General features: G+C 46.4%; 1 protein-coding gene across 1 annotated transcript in view; it reads left to right on the top strand.

The window, feature by feature from the left end:
• Window positions 1-16,193, top strand: part of LOC118400688 (AP-4 complex accessory subunit RUSC2-like) — a 64,613-nt gene that overhangs the window by 18,140 nt on the left and 30,280 nt on the right. The window contains exons 2-4 of the mRNA XM_052462668.1: window positions 10,355-12,040; window positions 12,664-12,918; window positions 15,440-16,034. Of these exons, the coding sequence (XP_052318628.1) occupies window positions 10,550-12,040; window positions 12,664-12,918; window positions 15,440-16,034 (2,341 nt within the window). The 5' untranslated portion in view covers window positions 10,355-10,549. The remainder of the gene's footprint in view (window positions 1-10,354; window positions 12,041-12,663; window positions 12,919-15,439; window positions 16,035-16,193) is intronic.

Here is a 16,193-nt window from a genome sequence, read left to right as displayed (position 1 = left end):
CAGGCCCGGCGTAGGCAGGCCCAATGTAGGCAGGCCCGGCGTAGGCAGGCCCCGTGCAGGCAGGCCCGGCGTAGGCAGGCCCGACGTAGGCAGGCCCGGTGTAGGCAGGCCACTTAGGTTTTGACCAGGGTAATCTCGGGTTAACCCAGAAGTAAAATGTCAAGTAATTTGGTGTGCTGCATGATTAACTTACACGGAACCCAAACCGCCATCGTGCATACATTTATTTTGTCCCCCACACCAGACACGATCACGCAGGTTAAAATATCAAAACAAACTCTGAACCAATTATATTAATGTGGGGACAGGTCGAAAAGCATAAAAATATTTATGGCAATTTAGCTAGCTAGCTTGCACTTACTAGCTAATTTGTCCTTTTTAGTTAGCTTGCATTTGCTTGCAAATTTGTCCTTTTTAGCTAGTTTGCTGTTGCTAGCTAATTTGTCCCGGGATATAAACATTGAGTTATTTTACCTGAAATACACAAGGTCCTCTACTCCGCCAATTAATCCACACATAAAACGGTCAACCGAATCGTTTCTAGTCATCTCTCCTCCTTCCAGGCCTTTTCTTCTCTTGACTTTATATTGCGATTGGCAACTTTCATAAATTACTGCATTACCGCCACTGACCTCGTTCGTCTTTCAGTCACCCACTAGGGTATAACCAATAAGGAGATGGCACATGGGTACCTGCTTCTATAAACCAATGAGGAGATGGGAGAGGCAGGACTTACAGCGCGATCTGCATCAGGAATAGAACTGACTTCTATTTTAACCCTTGGCAATGCAGACGCTCGTTGACACGCGCCAGCAGTGTGGGTGCAATAATTGAATAACATAGATTTCTACATTTATTTTGCAACGCTCGCGCTCGGTGTAGTCAGCCTATTAGAAGTTGAGAGTTAGGTCAGTTTGTGAAGTCTCCACCCTCGCAAAAGGAAACTGTCAGTCCTTATAGATTCTTCTATAAGTATGCTATTAAAATATGCAAATGAGGCAATATCTCATATGCATGTATTTGCATATCAGGCTAATCCATTTTTCTGGACATCTGATGATTTGAAGTTTGCCTAAATATTTTGGTTTAAATTTTTTAAGATGCTCCAGGACCGGACTTGTTTTCATCTTTCTATCAGTAAAATACTAAAAGACATGCTGAGAAATTCAAAGAAAATGTTATCTAGAATTTTTTTTTTTTTTTTTAAACCGACAACATACTTTATCAACAATTCCCTCTGGACCCGTATGGGGAAAATACTGTGTCTATAGATAACCACACAACATGTAGTAGATGCAGATGTTTCTGAGGCTGAGAAACAAAAATCTGTTGGCATGTGGGAAGTGTCTGACGTTCAGGAAATGGCAGTTGAAGACAAATACACTGATGCCTGGACCCAATCACCAGTTCTTTCAAAGTAAGTTAAACAATGATGTGTAATTTAATCAAGTGAGCTTTTAAAAGTATTAATCTACATTAATACTTTTAAATACTTTTAAATGTCCATTATAAAGGGGTTAACATTTATGAAAATGTTGACGAATGTAGTTGACGGTAGTATGATTAACTAAAGAAAATATACATTTTCATCAAGTTTGAGACATTTTTATGTTTACTTTCTTGAAAATGCTAATATTATTGGAAAAACATTTCAGCCTGGCCTCAATATGAGATGTAGGTTTTGGGGCGTTGGTCCGGTTCACTCTATCCATTGCCTGTGTTGAGTTTAGGCTAATATTTACCCAGACAAGGCTTGCTGGCAGGGGCGCCGCCAGGGATTGTGGGCCCCACGAAAAGATATCACATTGGACCCCACCACCACAGGCCACACCAACCCTACGCAACAGCTCTAACCACACACCTCCAGAACCCAATCGACACTTTCAAAGCTTTAAATAACTCTACCTTTTGCAGGCTTGCAACTCTCTTGTAAGTCCAATCTTTACTGTGTGATATTTACTGACAGTGAGCTGTGATGATATAACGCTGTGCAGACATACATGCAACATTCTGCATACAGTGGAATTCACTATTCGATGCAAGACTGATACTCTCTATAAGAAATGTGCCATCTTTTACACTCTTACACTGAAAAATGATCTTAACATTAATGAATAACTTAAAATAAGATATAACTTGAATATACATTAACCTCTTATAATTAAAATAAATGAACATGATCATCGATAGAACGATATAACAAACCAAATAATAAAATCAGCAGCAGATTTTTTGAACTAAGTACACATACCAACTAGAAAATAAGCAGATGGTAAATGGAAAACACAATGGAAATTGAAAGGCCTGATGGTGGCGCTAGAGGAAATGCCAAGAGGTCACCAAACCAACAAGTTTCTTCCACTTGGGGTCTTGATTGTGCACAACAAATGTTATGGTAAATCCAGCCATTACTTTGAGATATATCTTGTTCTCAGTCTTGTTCTCAGCCAGAGGGCATCATTTGTGTAGTGATCCAGTATCCATAGCGATGCCATTTAACAGTTATCACTGGCCCTCGCTCAGCCTTACTCACCAAGAGCCCAGCGCCGAGCCTTCTTGCTAGCAAAGTCACTGATCAAGTCTTTGAAGTCCAGCTTTCTAGCTAATTGAAGTTCAACGGACAGCATGGCAACACTGCAAAGCCTGTCCTGGGACATAGTGGACCTCAAGTCGTTTTTTTTCATCAGTTTTAGCTTACTGACATACTTTATCGCAACCAGGAACAGTCACAGGCATTGTACAAAACATACTTAAAGCAATGCACACTTCTCCAAAAATGCTTTGCAGCTGTATCTTACAAATTACATTAAGGAGACCAAGAGGGGACAAGTTAGGAGGGGAGGGGTCAGCATATACAGTGTTCAGGAGACCAAGAGGGGACAAGTTAGGAGGGGAGGGGTCAGCATATACAGTGTTCAGGAGACCAAGAGGGGTCAAGTAGGAGGGGAGGGGTCAGCTCAAGTGTTGAACTTCATTTTGAAACTCAGGTGTAAGATCTCTGGAGTACTTCATGATCAGTGGTTGGCACACAGAGGGGACTTTATCCTCACTAATCTGACCAACTGTCAGAACAGCAGGAAATGATTCTACAATTTTTGCAGTGTTCTGGAACCTAGTGTCCAAGTCACTTATGATGTCGTCCACAGCAGTAAAAAAAACACTGTGTTCTGAAACACCGTTGCTGCACTGTCCTGAGCCGTCTCCTCTTGAGAGGTCTCATCACGGAGTCTCTTCCCTTTCCTCTGGCGGCAGTGTTCCATGCTAATGTTCAAATCAAATCAAATTGAGGTGCAACATCCATTTGCGTGGCAATCAGTGTTGCCTCAGACAGGAGAGACTCCCATCCATCTCTAAGAGCCTGCATCTCTTCCTTTTAAGGCTCTGATATTGGCTGCCTCTGTGTCAAGTGAGATTTTTCCTGACAGGATAATCACATTCCTGTCCATAGTGCATTGCAGTACCTGCAATTATGCCAATTGACATGTCATTTAACCCAATGCTGCTCACCTCCTTCTTCAGTTGTGAGTAGGGCTGGTTCAGGGGGATGGGAATGTGGAGACAGGGCTGGTTCTGGGGGATGGGGATGTGGAGACAGGGCTGGTTCAGGGGGATGGGGAGACAGGGCTGGTTCAGGGGGATGGGGAGACAGGGCTGGTTCAGGGGGATGTGGAGACAGGGCTGGTTCAGGGGTATAGGGACGTGGAGACGGGGCTGGTTCAGGGGGATGTGGAGACAGGGCTGGTTCAGGGGGATGCGGAGACAGGGCTGGTTCAGGGGTATAGGGACGTGGAGACGGGGCTGGTTCAGGGGATGGGGAGACAGGGCTTGTTCAGGGGGATGGGTAGACAGAGCTGGTACAGGGGATGGGGAGACAGGGCTGGTTCAGGGGGATGAGGAGACGGGGCTGGTTCAGGGGGATGGGGAGACGGGGCTGGTTCAGGGGGATGGGGAGACAGGGCTGGTTCAGGGGGATGGGGAGACAGGGCTGGTTCAGGGGGATGGGGAGACAGGGCTGGTTCAGGGGGATGGGGAGACGGGGCTGGTTCAGGGGGATAGGGAGACAGGGCTGGTTCAGGGGATGGGGAGACAGGGCTGGTTCAGGGAATGGGGATGGGGAGACAGGGCTGGTTCAGGGGGATGGGGAGACAGGGCTGGTTCAGGGGAATGGGGATGGGGAGACAGGGCTGGTTCAGGGGGATGGGGAGACAGGGCTGGTTCAGGGGATGGGGAGACAGGGCTTGTTCGGGGGATGGGTAGACAGGGCTGGTTCAGGGGGATGGGGAGACAGGGCTGGTTCAGGGGGATGTGGAGACAGGGCTGGTTCAGGGGTATAGGGACGTGGAGACGGGGCTGGTTCAGGGGGATGTGGAGACAGGGCTGGTTCAGGGGGATGTGGAGACGGGGCTGGTTCAGGGGGATGGGGATGGGGAGACGGGGCTGGTTCAGGGGATGGGGAGACAGGACTGGTTCAGGGGGATGTGGAGACGGGGCTGGTTCAGGGGGATGGAGAGACAGGGCTAGTTCAGGGGGATGGGGAGACAGGGCTGGTTCAGGGGGATGGGGAGACAGGACTGGTTCAGGGGGATGGGGAGACAGGGCTGGTTCAGGGGATGGGGATGGGGAGACAGGGCTGGTTCAGGGGGATGGGGAGACAGGGCTGGTTCAGGGGGATGGGTAGACAGGGCTGGTTCAGGGGATGGGGAGACAGGGCTGGTTCAGGGGAATGGGGATGGGGAGACAGGGCTGGTTCAGGGGGATGGGTAGACAGGGCTGGTTCAGGGGGATGGGGAGACAGGGCTGGTTCAGGGGAATGGGGATGGGGAGACAGGGCTGGTTCAGGGGGATGGGGAGACAGGGCTGGTTCAGGGGATGGGGAGACAGGACTGGTTCAGGGGGATGAGGAGACAGGGCTGGTGAGTCTGAAGCTGTATCTGTTGGGCCTGGCACCAGGCAGGGACAACTGATTTAGTATGAATAGCTCGCTAATAGTTTGCCTGCATTGATTAAATGTCGGCTAAAAGAGGAGTGAAATGTAAACACTCAGAAAATTCTGTGAAGGTATTTAGTAACTAATGTTAGGGGAGCAAAAGTACTGTATTTCACTAGGGCCTGAGCTAACAGGACAATTTCCACCACTCACCTTCTTTTGTGAAAAATTGGGTGACATACTGTCGCCTTTTTCTTTTCTCTCTCCTGTCTTTTCTTTCCTTTTCATTTTTGGAAAGACAGATGTTTCTTTAGGAAGCTGAGACATGATGCTCCACCGGCACTCCTCACTCACAATTCACTGCTAGCAATTACCGTTTGTTCCTGGTTTGGGGGGCAGGACCGAACTATTTCATGTAAATAGAGGGGGGGTTTGGGCAATACAGAAGCTCTCTGGATGTTTATTTCAGACTATGTGGTTTTAACTTTAAAGCAAATGGCTACCTATTCTCAATATAGTGTACTACTTCGTTTTGGGACATTATCTGTGTGTTTCTTCATTTGGGACATTATCTATGTGTTTCTTCATTTTGGGACATTATCTGTGTGTTTCTTCATTTTGGGACATTATCTATGTGTTTCTTCATTTTGGGACATTATCTGTGTGTTTCTTCATTTTGGGACATTATCTGTGTGTTTCTTCATTTTGGGGCATTATCTGTGTGTTTCTTCATTTTGGGACATTATCCATGTGTTTCTTCATTTGGGACATTATCTGTGTGTTTCTTCATTTTGGGGCATTATCTGTGGGTTTCTTCATTTTGGGACATTATCTGTGGGTTTCTTCATTTTGGGACATTATCTGTGGGTTTCTTCATTTTGGGACATTATCTGTGTGTTTCTTCATTTTGGGACATTATCTGTGTGTTTCTTCATTTTGGGACATTATCTGTGTGTTTCTTCATTTTGGGACATTATCTGTGTGTTTCTTCATTTTGGGGCATTATCTGTGTGTTTCTTCATTTTGGGACATTATCCTTGTGTTTCTTCATTCTGGGACATTATCTGTGTGTTTCCTCATTTTGGGACATTATCCATGTGTTTCTTCATTTTGGGACATTATCTGTGTGTTTCTTAATTTTGGGACATTATCTGTGTGTTTCTTCATTTTGGGACATTATCTGTGTGTTTCTTCATTTTGGGACATTACCTGTGTGTTTCTTCATTTTGGGACATTATCTGTGTGTTTCTTCATTTTGGGACATTATCTGTGTGTTTCTTAATTTTGGGACATTATCTGTGTGTTTCTTCATTTTGGGACATTATCTGTGTGTTTCTTCATTTTGGGACATTACCTGTGTGTTTCTTCATTTTGGGACATTATCTGTGTGTTTCTTCATTTTGGGACATTATCCATGTGTTTCTTCATTTTGGGACATTATCCATGTGTTTCTTCATTTTGGGACATTATCTGTGTGTTTCTTCATTTTGGGACATTATCTGTGTGTTTCACTCTGTTATCCCATGACTCTGGTTGTTTGTTCCTTGGCATTCTTCCACTGACTTTAGTAAAAAAGTGTTAATTAGATTATTTTTTACCTTTATTTAACTCGGCAAGTCAGTTAAGAACAAATTCTTATTTTCAACGAGGGCCTAGGAACAGTGGGTTCACTACCTCGTTCAGGGGCAGAATGACAGATTTGTACCATGTCAGCTCGGGGACTTGAATTTGCAACCTTTCGGTTACTAGCCCAACACTCTAACCACTAGGTTACCCTGCTGCCCCAAGGTAGGCAATAATGCATTATAATGGTGTGATAATAACCCCCGATAACCCCCTACTGCTGTGTGCTCTTGCAGATGGCATTGAACATAAGGCATGTTAGAGTGAACTGCTACTACTACCTCTGTTGATTTTGATACAGTATAGCCATCAAAGACAGTAGCCGACACTAAGCAGGGATTGTACCGTTCTAGTCTTTAAAAAAAAAACAGTACGGGACAGTTAACCCCAATCTGATCCTTCAACCAATCCCTTAATCTCATTTGAAGAGTCAACGGTGGGGTGGGTGAGTGCTACACGTTAGGCCAATGCGGTTAGCTTCAGGCTGAATTTGTGTGGTTTGACTGTTGGCTTGTCCTTAGACTGCTAATATGCTAGGCTATTGCTTTTAGGATCTGGTGTGGTCGGTGTTGGCTTGTCCTTAGACTGCTAATATGCTAGGCTATTGCTTTGAGGATCTGGTGTGGTGACTGTTGGCTTGTCCTTAGACTGCTAATATGCTAGGCTATTGCTTTTAGGATCTGGTGTGGTCGGTGTTGGCTTGTCCTTAGACTGCTAATATGCTAGGCTATTGCTTTGAGGATCTGGTGTGGTGACTGTTGGCTTGTCCTTAGACTGCTAATATGCTAGGCTATTGCTTTGAGGATCTGGTGTGGTGACTGTTGGCTTGTCCTTAGACTGCTAATATGCTAGGCTATTGCTTTGAGGATCTGGTGTGGTGACTGTTGGCTTGTCCTTAGACTGCTAATATGCTAGGCTATTGCTTTGAGGATCTGGTGTGGTGGGTGTTGGCTTGTCCTCAAAGTGCTAAACTAAGCTAATAGGCTAATCCTGTTAGCATTGACCACTTTCTCTCTCTGGGAACAGCTGGTCATACAGACACACTACAGCAGTGTAGCTGCAACTGTGGGTTTAGGACGGTATTTAAACCGTATTCACTGTTTGAAAGGTTGTATGTTTGCTGGGTAACTGATTAACTAGATGGCCGTGCGCTGGACATTGTTATGTCAGGAGACGCTAGGTTCTTGTTAAGGAGAATGGAGGAGAGAAGTTTGTTTTGAAAGTTGGATGTAGATGGATGGAGATGAATGGAGAAGGAGTGATAATTGTTGAAGGGGGGGAGGGGGACGTTGAGGAGGAGAAGAGGGGGAGAGCAGACTTACGTAAAGGGGATGATCCTCTGACAACTTCCTGTATGACTCACTGTAGCTGGCTCAGAGACAGGAAGTGGGGTGTGGGGATTCTGTCAGTGTCTTTGTCTGTGCCTCCCTTCTGCCTCAGGCATTTCGGATAGACCTGTAATTGACCCTTGAAATTGAATGGATTTGACCTGTGTGTGCGTGTGTGTGCGTGTGTGCGTGAGTGTGTGTGTGTGTTTGAGCAGGTAGAGCTACTGGTCTGCTGTCTCTAACCCCACCTGCACTGTCAGTCTCTGTAACAATTGGGATTATAAATATATCTAGGATTATGTCTGAGTTAGAATTAATCTATCCAGGATTACTCCCGAGTAGGTGTTGAGTCTGGATTAGACTTGCCAGCGGCCACCTCTCTGCCCGTGTTGACACCTGTCACCGCCCTGCGCCAGGGAGTTTATGAGATGCCTGTCTAGCCGTAGACATATTCAACGGCATTGATTAGATGTTAGCAATGAAAGTATGAGAGAGTGGAACATCAGATGTGTGAGCTCATACTGTGTGCGAGAGAGAACCTGTCTCACTGTTTCCACCTCACATGGCAGTGACTCACGACTCCCCTGCTGTAATGAGAAGACTTGTTATTTAACAGCTTCACAAGTCGCGTAAGATCTTTAGATATCATATGGTGGTGGAAATCATGTGACAGTGTAGAGTATCTGCCTGTTGTGTTTACTCTGTCTGTCTGTCTGTCTGTCTGTCTGTCTGTCTGTCTGTCTGTCTGTCTGTCTGTCTGTCTGTCTGTCTGTCTGTCTCTCTGTCTCTCTGTCTCTCTGTCTCAATTCAATTCAATTCAATTCAAGGGCTTTATTGGCATGGGAAACATGTGTTAACATTGCCAAAGCAAGTGATATTTCACACTGTAGATATTTATCAAAATCGGGTTTGTTTTTGAATTCTTTGTGGATCTGTGTAATCTGAGGGACATATGTGTCTCAATGGTCATACATTTGGCAGAAGGTTAGGAAGTGCCGCTCAGTTTCCACCTCATTTTGTTGGCAGTGGGCACATAGTTAGACCTGGCTCTCAAGAGAAGACAGGCTATGGTGGTCTTTCTCAATAGCAAGGCTATGCTCACTGAGTCTGTACATAGTCAAAGCTTCCCTTAAGTTTGGGTCAGTCACAGTGGTCAGGTATTCTGCCACTGTGTACTCTCTGTTTAAGGGCAAATAACGTTCTAGTTTACTCTGTTTTTTCGTTAATTCTTTCCAATGTCAAGTAATTATCTTGTGTTTTCTCATGACTTGGTTGGGTCTAATTGTGTTGCTGTCCTGGGGTTCTTTGGGGTGTGTTTTTGTTTGTGAACAGAGCCTCCGGACCAGCTTGCTTAGGGGACTCTTCTCCAGGTTCATCTCTCTGTAGGTGATGGCTTTGTTATGGAAGGTTTGGGAAGCGCTTCCGTTTAGGTGGTTGTAGAATTTAACGTCTCTTTTCCAGATTTTGACAATTAGCGGGTATCGGCCTAATTCTTCTCTACATGCATTATTTGTTTTTTTTTACGTTGTACTCTAAGGATATTTTTGCAGAATTCTGCATGCAGAGTCTCAATTTGGTGTTTGTCCCATTTTGTGAATTCCTGGTTGGTGAGCGAACCCCAGACCTCACGACCATAAAGGGCAATAGGTTACTGTCAGGGCCCAGATTTTTTTGCCTATTTTAACCGCACACTTGTTGTTTGTGTACATGGATTTTATAATGTCATATGTTTTTCCCCCAACAACACTTTCCATCAATTTGAATGCCAATTTTTTTCTAAATATCAAAAGAAGCATGAGAAGACTTTGCCTTTGTTTTGGTTTGTTTGGTTGTCAATTAGGATGTGCAGGGTGAATACATGGTCTGTCGTTCGATCATTTGGTAAAAAGACAATTTGACATTTGCTCAGTACATTGTTTTCACTGAGGAAATGTATGAGTGTTGTTAATGATAATGTAGAGGATTTTCCCAAGGTTGCTGTTGATGCATATCCCACAGTAGTTATTGAGGTCAAATTTGTCTCCACTTTGATGAATTGGGGTGATCAGTCCTTGGTTCCAAATATTGAGGAAGATGCCAGAGCTAAGGATGATGTTAAAGAGTTTTAGTATAGTCAATTGGAATTTGTCTGTATATTTTATAGTTTCGTTTAGGATACCATCAACCCCACAGGCCTTTTTGGGATGGAGGGTTTTTATTTTGTCCTGTAGTTCATTCAAGGTAATTGGAGAATCGAGTGGGGACCTAGAACAAGCATCTCTGTTTTGTCCAAGTTTAAAAGTAAAACATTTGCTGCCATCCACTTCCTTATGTCTGAGACACAGGCTTCCAGGGAGGGCAATTTTGGGGCTTCACCATGTTTCATCGAAATGTATAGCTATATATCGTCTGCATAGCAGTGAAAGTTAACATTACGTTTCAGAATGATATATATATACCATCTCTCTCTCTCTCATACCCTCTCTCTCTCTTCCAGATGTACCACTCGGACCACATAGTCGATTTCCTTGACCTCTCCTTCACCATCCCAATCCCTGAAGCCTTGGGCCTAGCATCAAACCACTGAACCAACCCCTTGCCCTATATCCCTCCACATATCCTATACCCCCACCCCAGCACTCACACAGCCTTTTCCCCTACCCCCTGTCCAAACCCCCATACCCGGAGGACCATGGACAGCCCCTCCAAGCTGTCTGGCGAGACACTGATCGTTCATCACATCCCCCTGGTACACTGCCAGGTGACCGGGGGTCGGCAGGGCTACAGCGGAGGAGGAGGGGGGTCCCCGAAGAGGTCGAACCAACCAGAGAACCTGGGCCTGAGCCCCACCACCTCCCTCCCTGAGCGAGATGTACTCCAGAGGGAAGCCCTGGTGTACAGCAGCCTCATCCAGACCTCTACAGGAGGAAGAGGAAGAGAAGGAAGATGGGGAGGGGGAGGAGAGAGTGGAGGACATAGAGGAGAGAGAGGAGGAGGACGAGGAGTAGGAGAACGAGGGAGAGGAGGAGGAGTAGGAGGCGGCAGCACAGGGAGCGATAATTTGTCTGTGACGTCCACTAACTCTGAGGACCAGGTGATGGTGGACAACACTCTGCTCAGGGTGAAACCAAGGGAACAGGCCAACAACCCTCTCCGGCTCCGCCACAACCCTTTTCTGCTCAACACGGAGGAGGAGGATGATGACGAGGAGGAAGAGGACGAAGACGATAGTGATAATCTCAACGGTTACCTGGAAGATTCATCCTTCCATCTCCATGGCAATACAAACTCCGCCCTAGATGAGGAGGGAGACGGGGTCACGCCTTTTCACCTCCACGACCTGGGGTTCACCACACACGAGCCCTTCCTGTTGCAAAGCACCCTGGGAAAGCACTCCTGGGGCTGCTCTGGGCGACGGGATTCCCTCAGGGGTGTTGCCTCCGATCTCTCCTCCCACCTGGAGGGCCTAGACCTGCTGGTATTGGATGGTCCTCGCCGGCACGGCAGTAGCGGCTCCACCCTCTCCATGGACTGCGGAGAGCAGGAGTGGGCTGAGGATGATGAGGAGGAGGAGGAAGACCCAATGAGGGAGGGTGGGAGAAGCAGTAGCCAGGCTGACTCGTCTTCCTCCAGCTCTGCCCACCAGCTCTGCTCCTGCTACGGCGTCTCACAGACGTTTCACGAACACTTCCCAGAACAGTTTTCCCAGTCGTTGGAATGCCAGCTGGGCTACGGCAGTGAATCGTCCTGCAACAGCTCGGATGGCATGCTGGTCAACTTCAGTGCCATTTATAACAAGATCAATAACAGTGTCCCTTCGACCTCCTCCGAGCCACCTCCTCCTGCCACGACTACCAACCTGAACAGTTCCACTGACCACTCCTACACCTCCTCTGTCTGCACCTCTTCTGTACTGGATGGGGAGGCAGGGAGCCCAGGAAGAGCCAGAGACAGGGGTGCTTTCTACCTCGACCTCCACACTTCCCCCACCGAGCCCCCCAACTCTCATCAACCATCTTGCTCCTCCAATAGCACCCGGTCGTTTGGACTCCACCCTTACACCAACACCTCCGCATGCACCTGCTCAGCCGAAGCGGGGGCACTAGATCTGGACGCCAACTGCAATTCGTACCAGCCTCCCCACCACTCAGACTCAGGAAGTGACCTCACATCCTGTCTGCAGGTATGAAATCCTAAATCTCCTTCTGTTGAGCCTTTCGGGCAACTGCTACATGGGAGCCGCAGTATGGCTGCCCTCTGCTCCAGCCTTTCCGAGGGGATAAAGAGGGAGTCAATTTCAAGTTAGAATTGTATTTTTCTCCCGGGTGGCACAGTGGTTACGGGCGCTGTACTGCAGCGCCAGCTGTGCCATCAGAGTCCCTGGGTTCGCGCCCAGGCTCTGTCGTAACCGGCCGCGACCGGGAGGTCCGTGGGGCGACGCTCAATTGGCCTAGCGTCGTCCGGGTTAGGGAGGGCTTGGTCGGTAGGGGTGTCCTTGTCTCATCGCGCACCAGCGACTCCTGTGGCGGGCCGGGCGCAGTGCGCGCTAACCAAGGTGGCCAGGTGCACGGTGTTTCCTCCGACACATTGGAGTGCTGCTTGGTTGGGTTGTGTATCGGAGGACGCATGACTTTCAACCTTCGTCTCTCCCAAGCCCGTACGGGAGTTGTAGCGATGAGACAAGATAGTAGCTACTACAACAATTGGATACCATGAAATTGGGGATATATATATATATATTAAAAAAAAAAGATTTGTATTTAATTGCACAATAAAGTAATCCTTCTTCTGCTTCTTCTTCGGCAGAGCCCGGCCCGTCTCGTGGTAGCCACTCAGAACTACTACAAGTTGGTGACCTGTGACCTTTCATCTCAGTCGCCACCGAGCCCTGTGGGAAGCTCCGCGTCGTTTACCAGCTGCTCTGACGAGCACAGCAAGGAAAGCCCCGCTCCCGACACGCCCAACACCACCCAGCCAACCGAATACTACCTGTTCAGACGGCCACCTGGGGGAGAGGAAAAGGAGGCCGAAGAGGAAGATGAGGAGGGAGAGTTAACACAGGTAAGTGGAGGAGGATGTTAGTTCTGAAGCTCAGTTGGTAGAGCATATTGCCTGAAACTCAATGATAGAGGGTCCGATGCCCTGGACCACACATATGTATAAAATGGACTGTAGGTCACTTTGGGTGAAAGTGTCTGTTAAATGGTATAATTCGTTGTTTTTTTTAAAGAGTCAGACAGAGTTCTGTTTTCTGTAAATAGGGGTGATATGTAGCTCAGAGGTTCGGAGAGGTGAACCAGTGTTACAACGTAAACACAATATTTCCAGGGGTAAAAAAAAGATGACTTAATGACTTTATGAATGACAACTCAATTCATATTACAGAGATCATATAAGGAAAGTGGGGATTGAGATTTCAATTACCAACATGTACAGCACCAGTCAAAAGTTTGGACACACCTACTCATTCTACATGTTTTCTTTATTTTCTACTATTTTCTACATTGTAGAATATTAGTGAAGAGATCACAACTATGGAATAATACTGACGGAATCACGTAGTAACCAAACAATTGTTAAACAAATCAAAATATATTTTATATTTGAGATTCTTCAAAGTAGCCACCCTTTGCTTTGATGAGAGCTTTGCACACTCTTGGCATTCTCTCAACCAGCTTCATGAGGTAGTCACCTGGAATGCATTTCAGTTAACAGGTGTGCCTTGTTAAAAGTTAATTTGTGGAATTTCTTTCCTTCTTAATGCGGTTTGAACCAATCAGAAGACAGCCCTATTTAACTGCACCTCAGATTGCAGCACGTATAATTTTCACTACTAAAGGAGTTGATACAGTTGAAGTCGGAAGTTTACATACACTTAGGTTGGAGTCTGATTTTTTTTTAACCACTCCACACATTTCTTGTTTCACAAACTATAGTTTTGGCAAGTCGGTTAGGACATCTACTTTGTCATTTCTCCAACGATTGTTTCCAGACAGGTTATTTAAAGAGTTATTGATATTTTACGGTGTTCTTGTGATCAGATTTATAAGAACATCCCGTTGTTTGAAAGTACACCTTGGAAAACATAAACCCCACTATAACACGTAAAGATATCCCCTCACCAGTTGAGAGATACAGAACCACATCCTTCTGTTCATGAATTAGGTCGCGTCAGGATGGGGAAAAAACGTTCATCCACCACGTAGAGGAGGTAACTATGACAACAAATAACTCCGAAGAGAAGCCAAGTGGATTTATACATTCAATTCTGTATCTCCGCACAGTTTAAACAAATCATTAGATTTCCTCCTCCTTCCTATAAGCCACATTTAGACCGTTATACAAGAAACACTGTCTGTATCAGATTTTGCACATCGTTTGAGTTGGCCCCACGTATTTATGAACGGCTGTGCCTGATGTTCTTTGTGGTGGGCTGTCTCATGAATTGACATGCTGTATTTAGGTGAGCGGACACCTGGGGGGGGGGGTTGATTTGCCTGGTCCCACAGCCCATTATTCTGTATTTCTTTGTGACTCATTTGTATACAGGTAGACAAGAGGGGCCATCAACCCCGATTAGAACTAACTGCTACTCATCTGTCGTTCTTTATAAATGCTGTTTTGAATTAGAATTAAATTGTACCTACACATTAAAGAAGGCTGTAAAGCCAAAGTGTCTGTGTACACTCCCTGATTCAGTGGAAACATTTTTTTTTTAAATTAATAATTCAGTACGTTTAAAAAAAAAAAAAACTTGTTATTTAACTAGGCAAGTCGGTTAAAGAACAAATTCTTATTTACAATAACAATAGCTTAATGCGGCCATCTTTTTGAATGGAAACACATTACACCTGTTTGTTTGACAGAATTGGCACGTTTAATTGCTGGTTTAAGTCCCGGGCCAGGTGACGTAATAGACCATTACTACCATCTATTACCGTTGCACTGAGGCAGCTGGGAATCCTGTAAGAGTGTATTCCTGGAGAGTGTGTCTGTCCCAGATTCTGTCTACGTGCCTTCAGTGGGTGTGTTGTTGACCCAATAAAGATAGTTCTATTTACAGTAGCTATCAGTGCTGCAGTCTGAGGATATCCATGCTATTATCGGGGCCACAGAGTGGTGCAGCGGTCTAAGGCGCTGCATCTCAGTGTTAGAGGCGTCACTACTAGGCATCCTAGTTCGTATCCAGGCTGTATCACAACCGGCTGTGATTGGGAGTCCCGTAGGGCGGCGAACAGTTGGCCCAGCATCGGTGTAGGCCGTCATTGTAAATAAGAATTTGTTCTTAACTGACTTGCTTGGTTAAATAATAAATAAATAAATAAATAAAACACCTGTGGCTCTCAAGGACATATTCTGTCATCAAAAGTATCTCTTGGGACTTAAAGGTAATATCAGTAACTTACTGAATCGGAGAAAAAATATTACGGTGAAGATTAAATTAATGAAAAGTCTTGATGTTTAGTTGACCAGTTGAATCATTGTTGCTGTACCGGCATAGACCCCATAAGTGGAGTGGCTGTGGCTATTGGAGGCTTGGTGAACTTGGATCTAACCCGTCTCTGTCCCTCTCTCGCCACAGCGTGATGAAAATGAGGAAGAGGATGATGACGAGGAAGAGGAGAGGAAGAAGAGGGAGCAGCAGCAGATGGGCGGAGCCTGTTCAGACCTCATCATCGAGGGACAGGTGTACATTAACATCTCCCCTCCCGTGGTTGACCGAGGACCCATCGGAGGCGGGACTCCCCGTTCCCGTAGCTACGACCGGAACCTGGACAAGTCCCCGCCCCCTCGGCTTGGCTCATTGGAGCACATGCTGAGCTGCCCTGTTCATCTCAGTGAGGGCGCCGTCCCCCTCGGCCCTCCCACTCCGCCACGGGTCACTTCCTTCGCTGAGATCGCCAGGAGCAAGAGGAAAAACGGAGGAAGCACTGGCTCTCCTTCTCTCAGGACGGCGGGATGTTCAGATCCCTTCTCCTCCACCCACTCAGCCCACTCCCACTCCTTGGCCCACTCCCACTCCTCGGCCCACTCACACTCCTCGACCGACTTCTCCCCCATCCTGGAGAACCTGGGTCAGGGTCCGAGCCACAGTGTGCCCTTCCAGCGCTGCTCCAGCCAGGGCAGTGTGGACCGTCCTGGTGGTGGCGCCAGAGAAACACGCTCCATGGCTGAAGGTAAGAAGAGAAGAAGAGCACCTATTAGGAGCTATAATTATATAAAACGATTATGGCCATGTTCCAGCCTGACTACGTTGCAGTCGCCTGCCAGATGTCACAATGCGTGGATAGGTATTTAGCATATCAGCTAACCACATCGTATGATATAGCAATCTG

Source organism: Oncorhynchus keta, chromosome 14, assembly GCF_023373465.1.
Source record: "Oncorhynchus keta strain PuntledgeMale-10-30-2019 chromosome 14, Oket_V2, whole genome shotgun sequence".
NCBI lineage: Eukaryota > Metazoa > Chordata > Actinopteri > Salmoniformes > Salmonidae > Oncorhynchus > Oncorhynchus keta.
The sequence above is the reverse complement of the archived record's forward strand: the minus strand, read 5'-3'. Positions and strand labels throughout refer to the sequence as shown.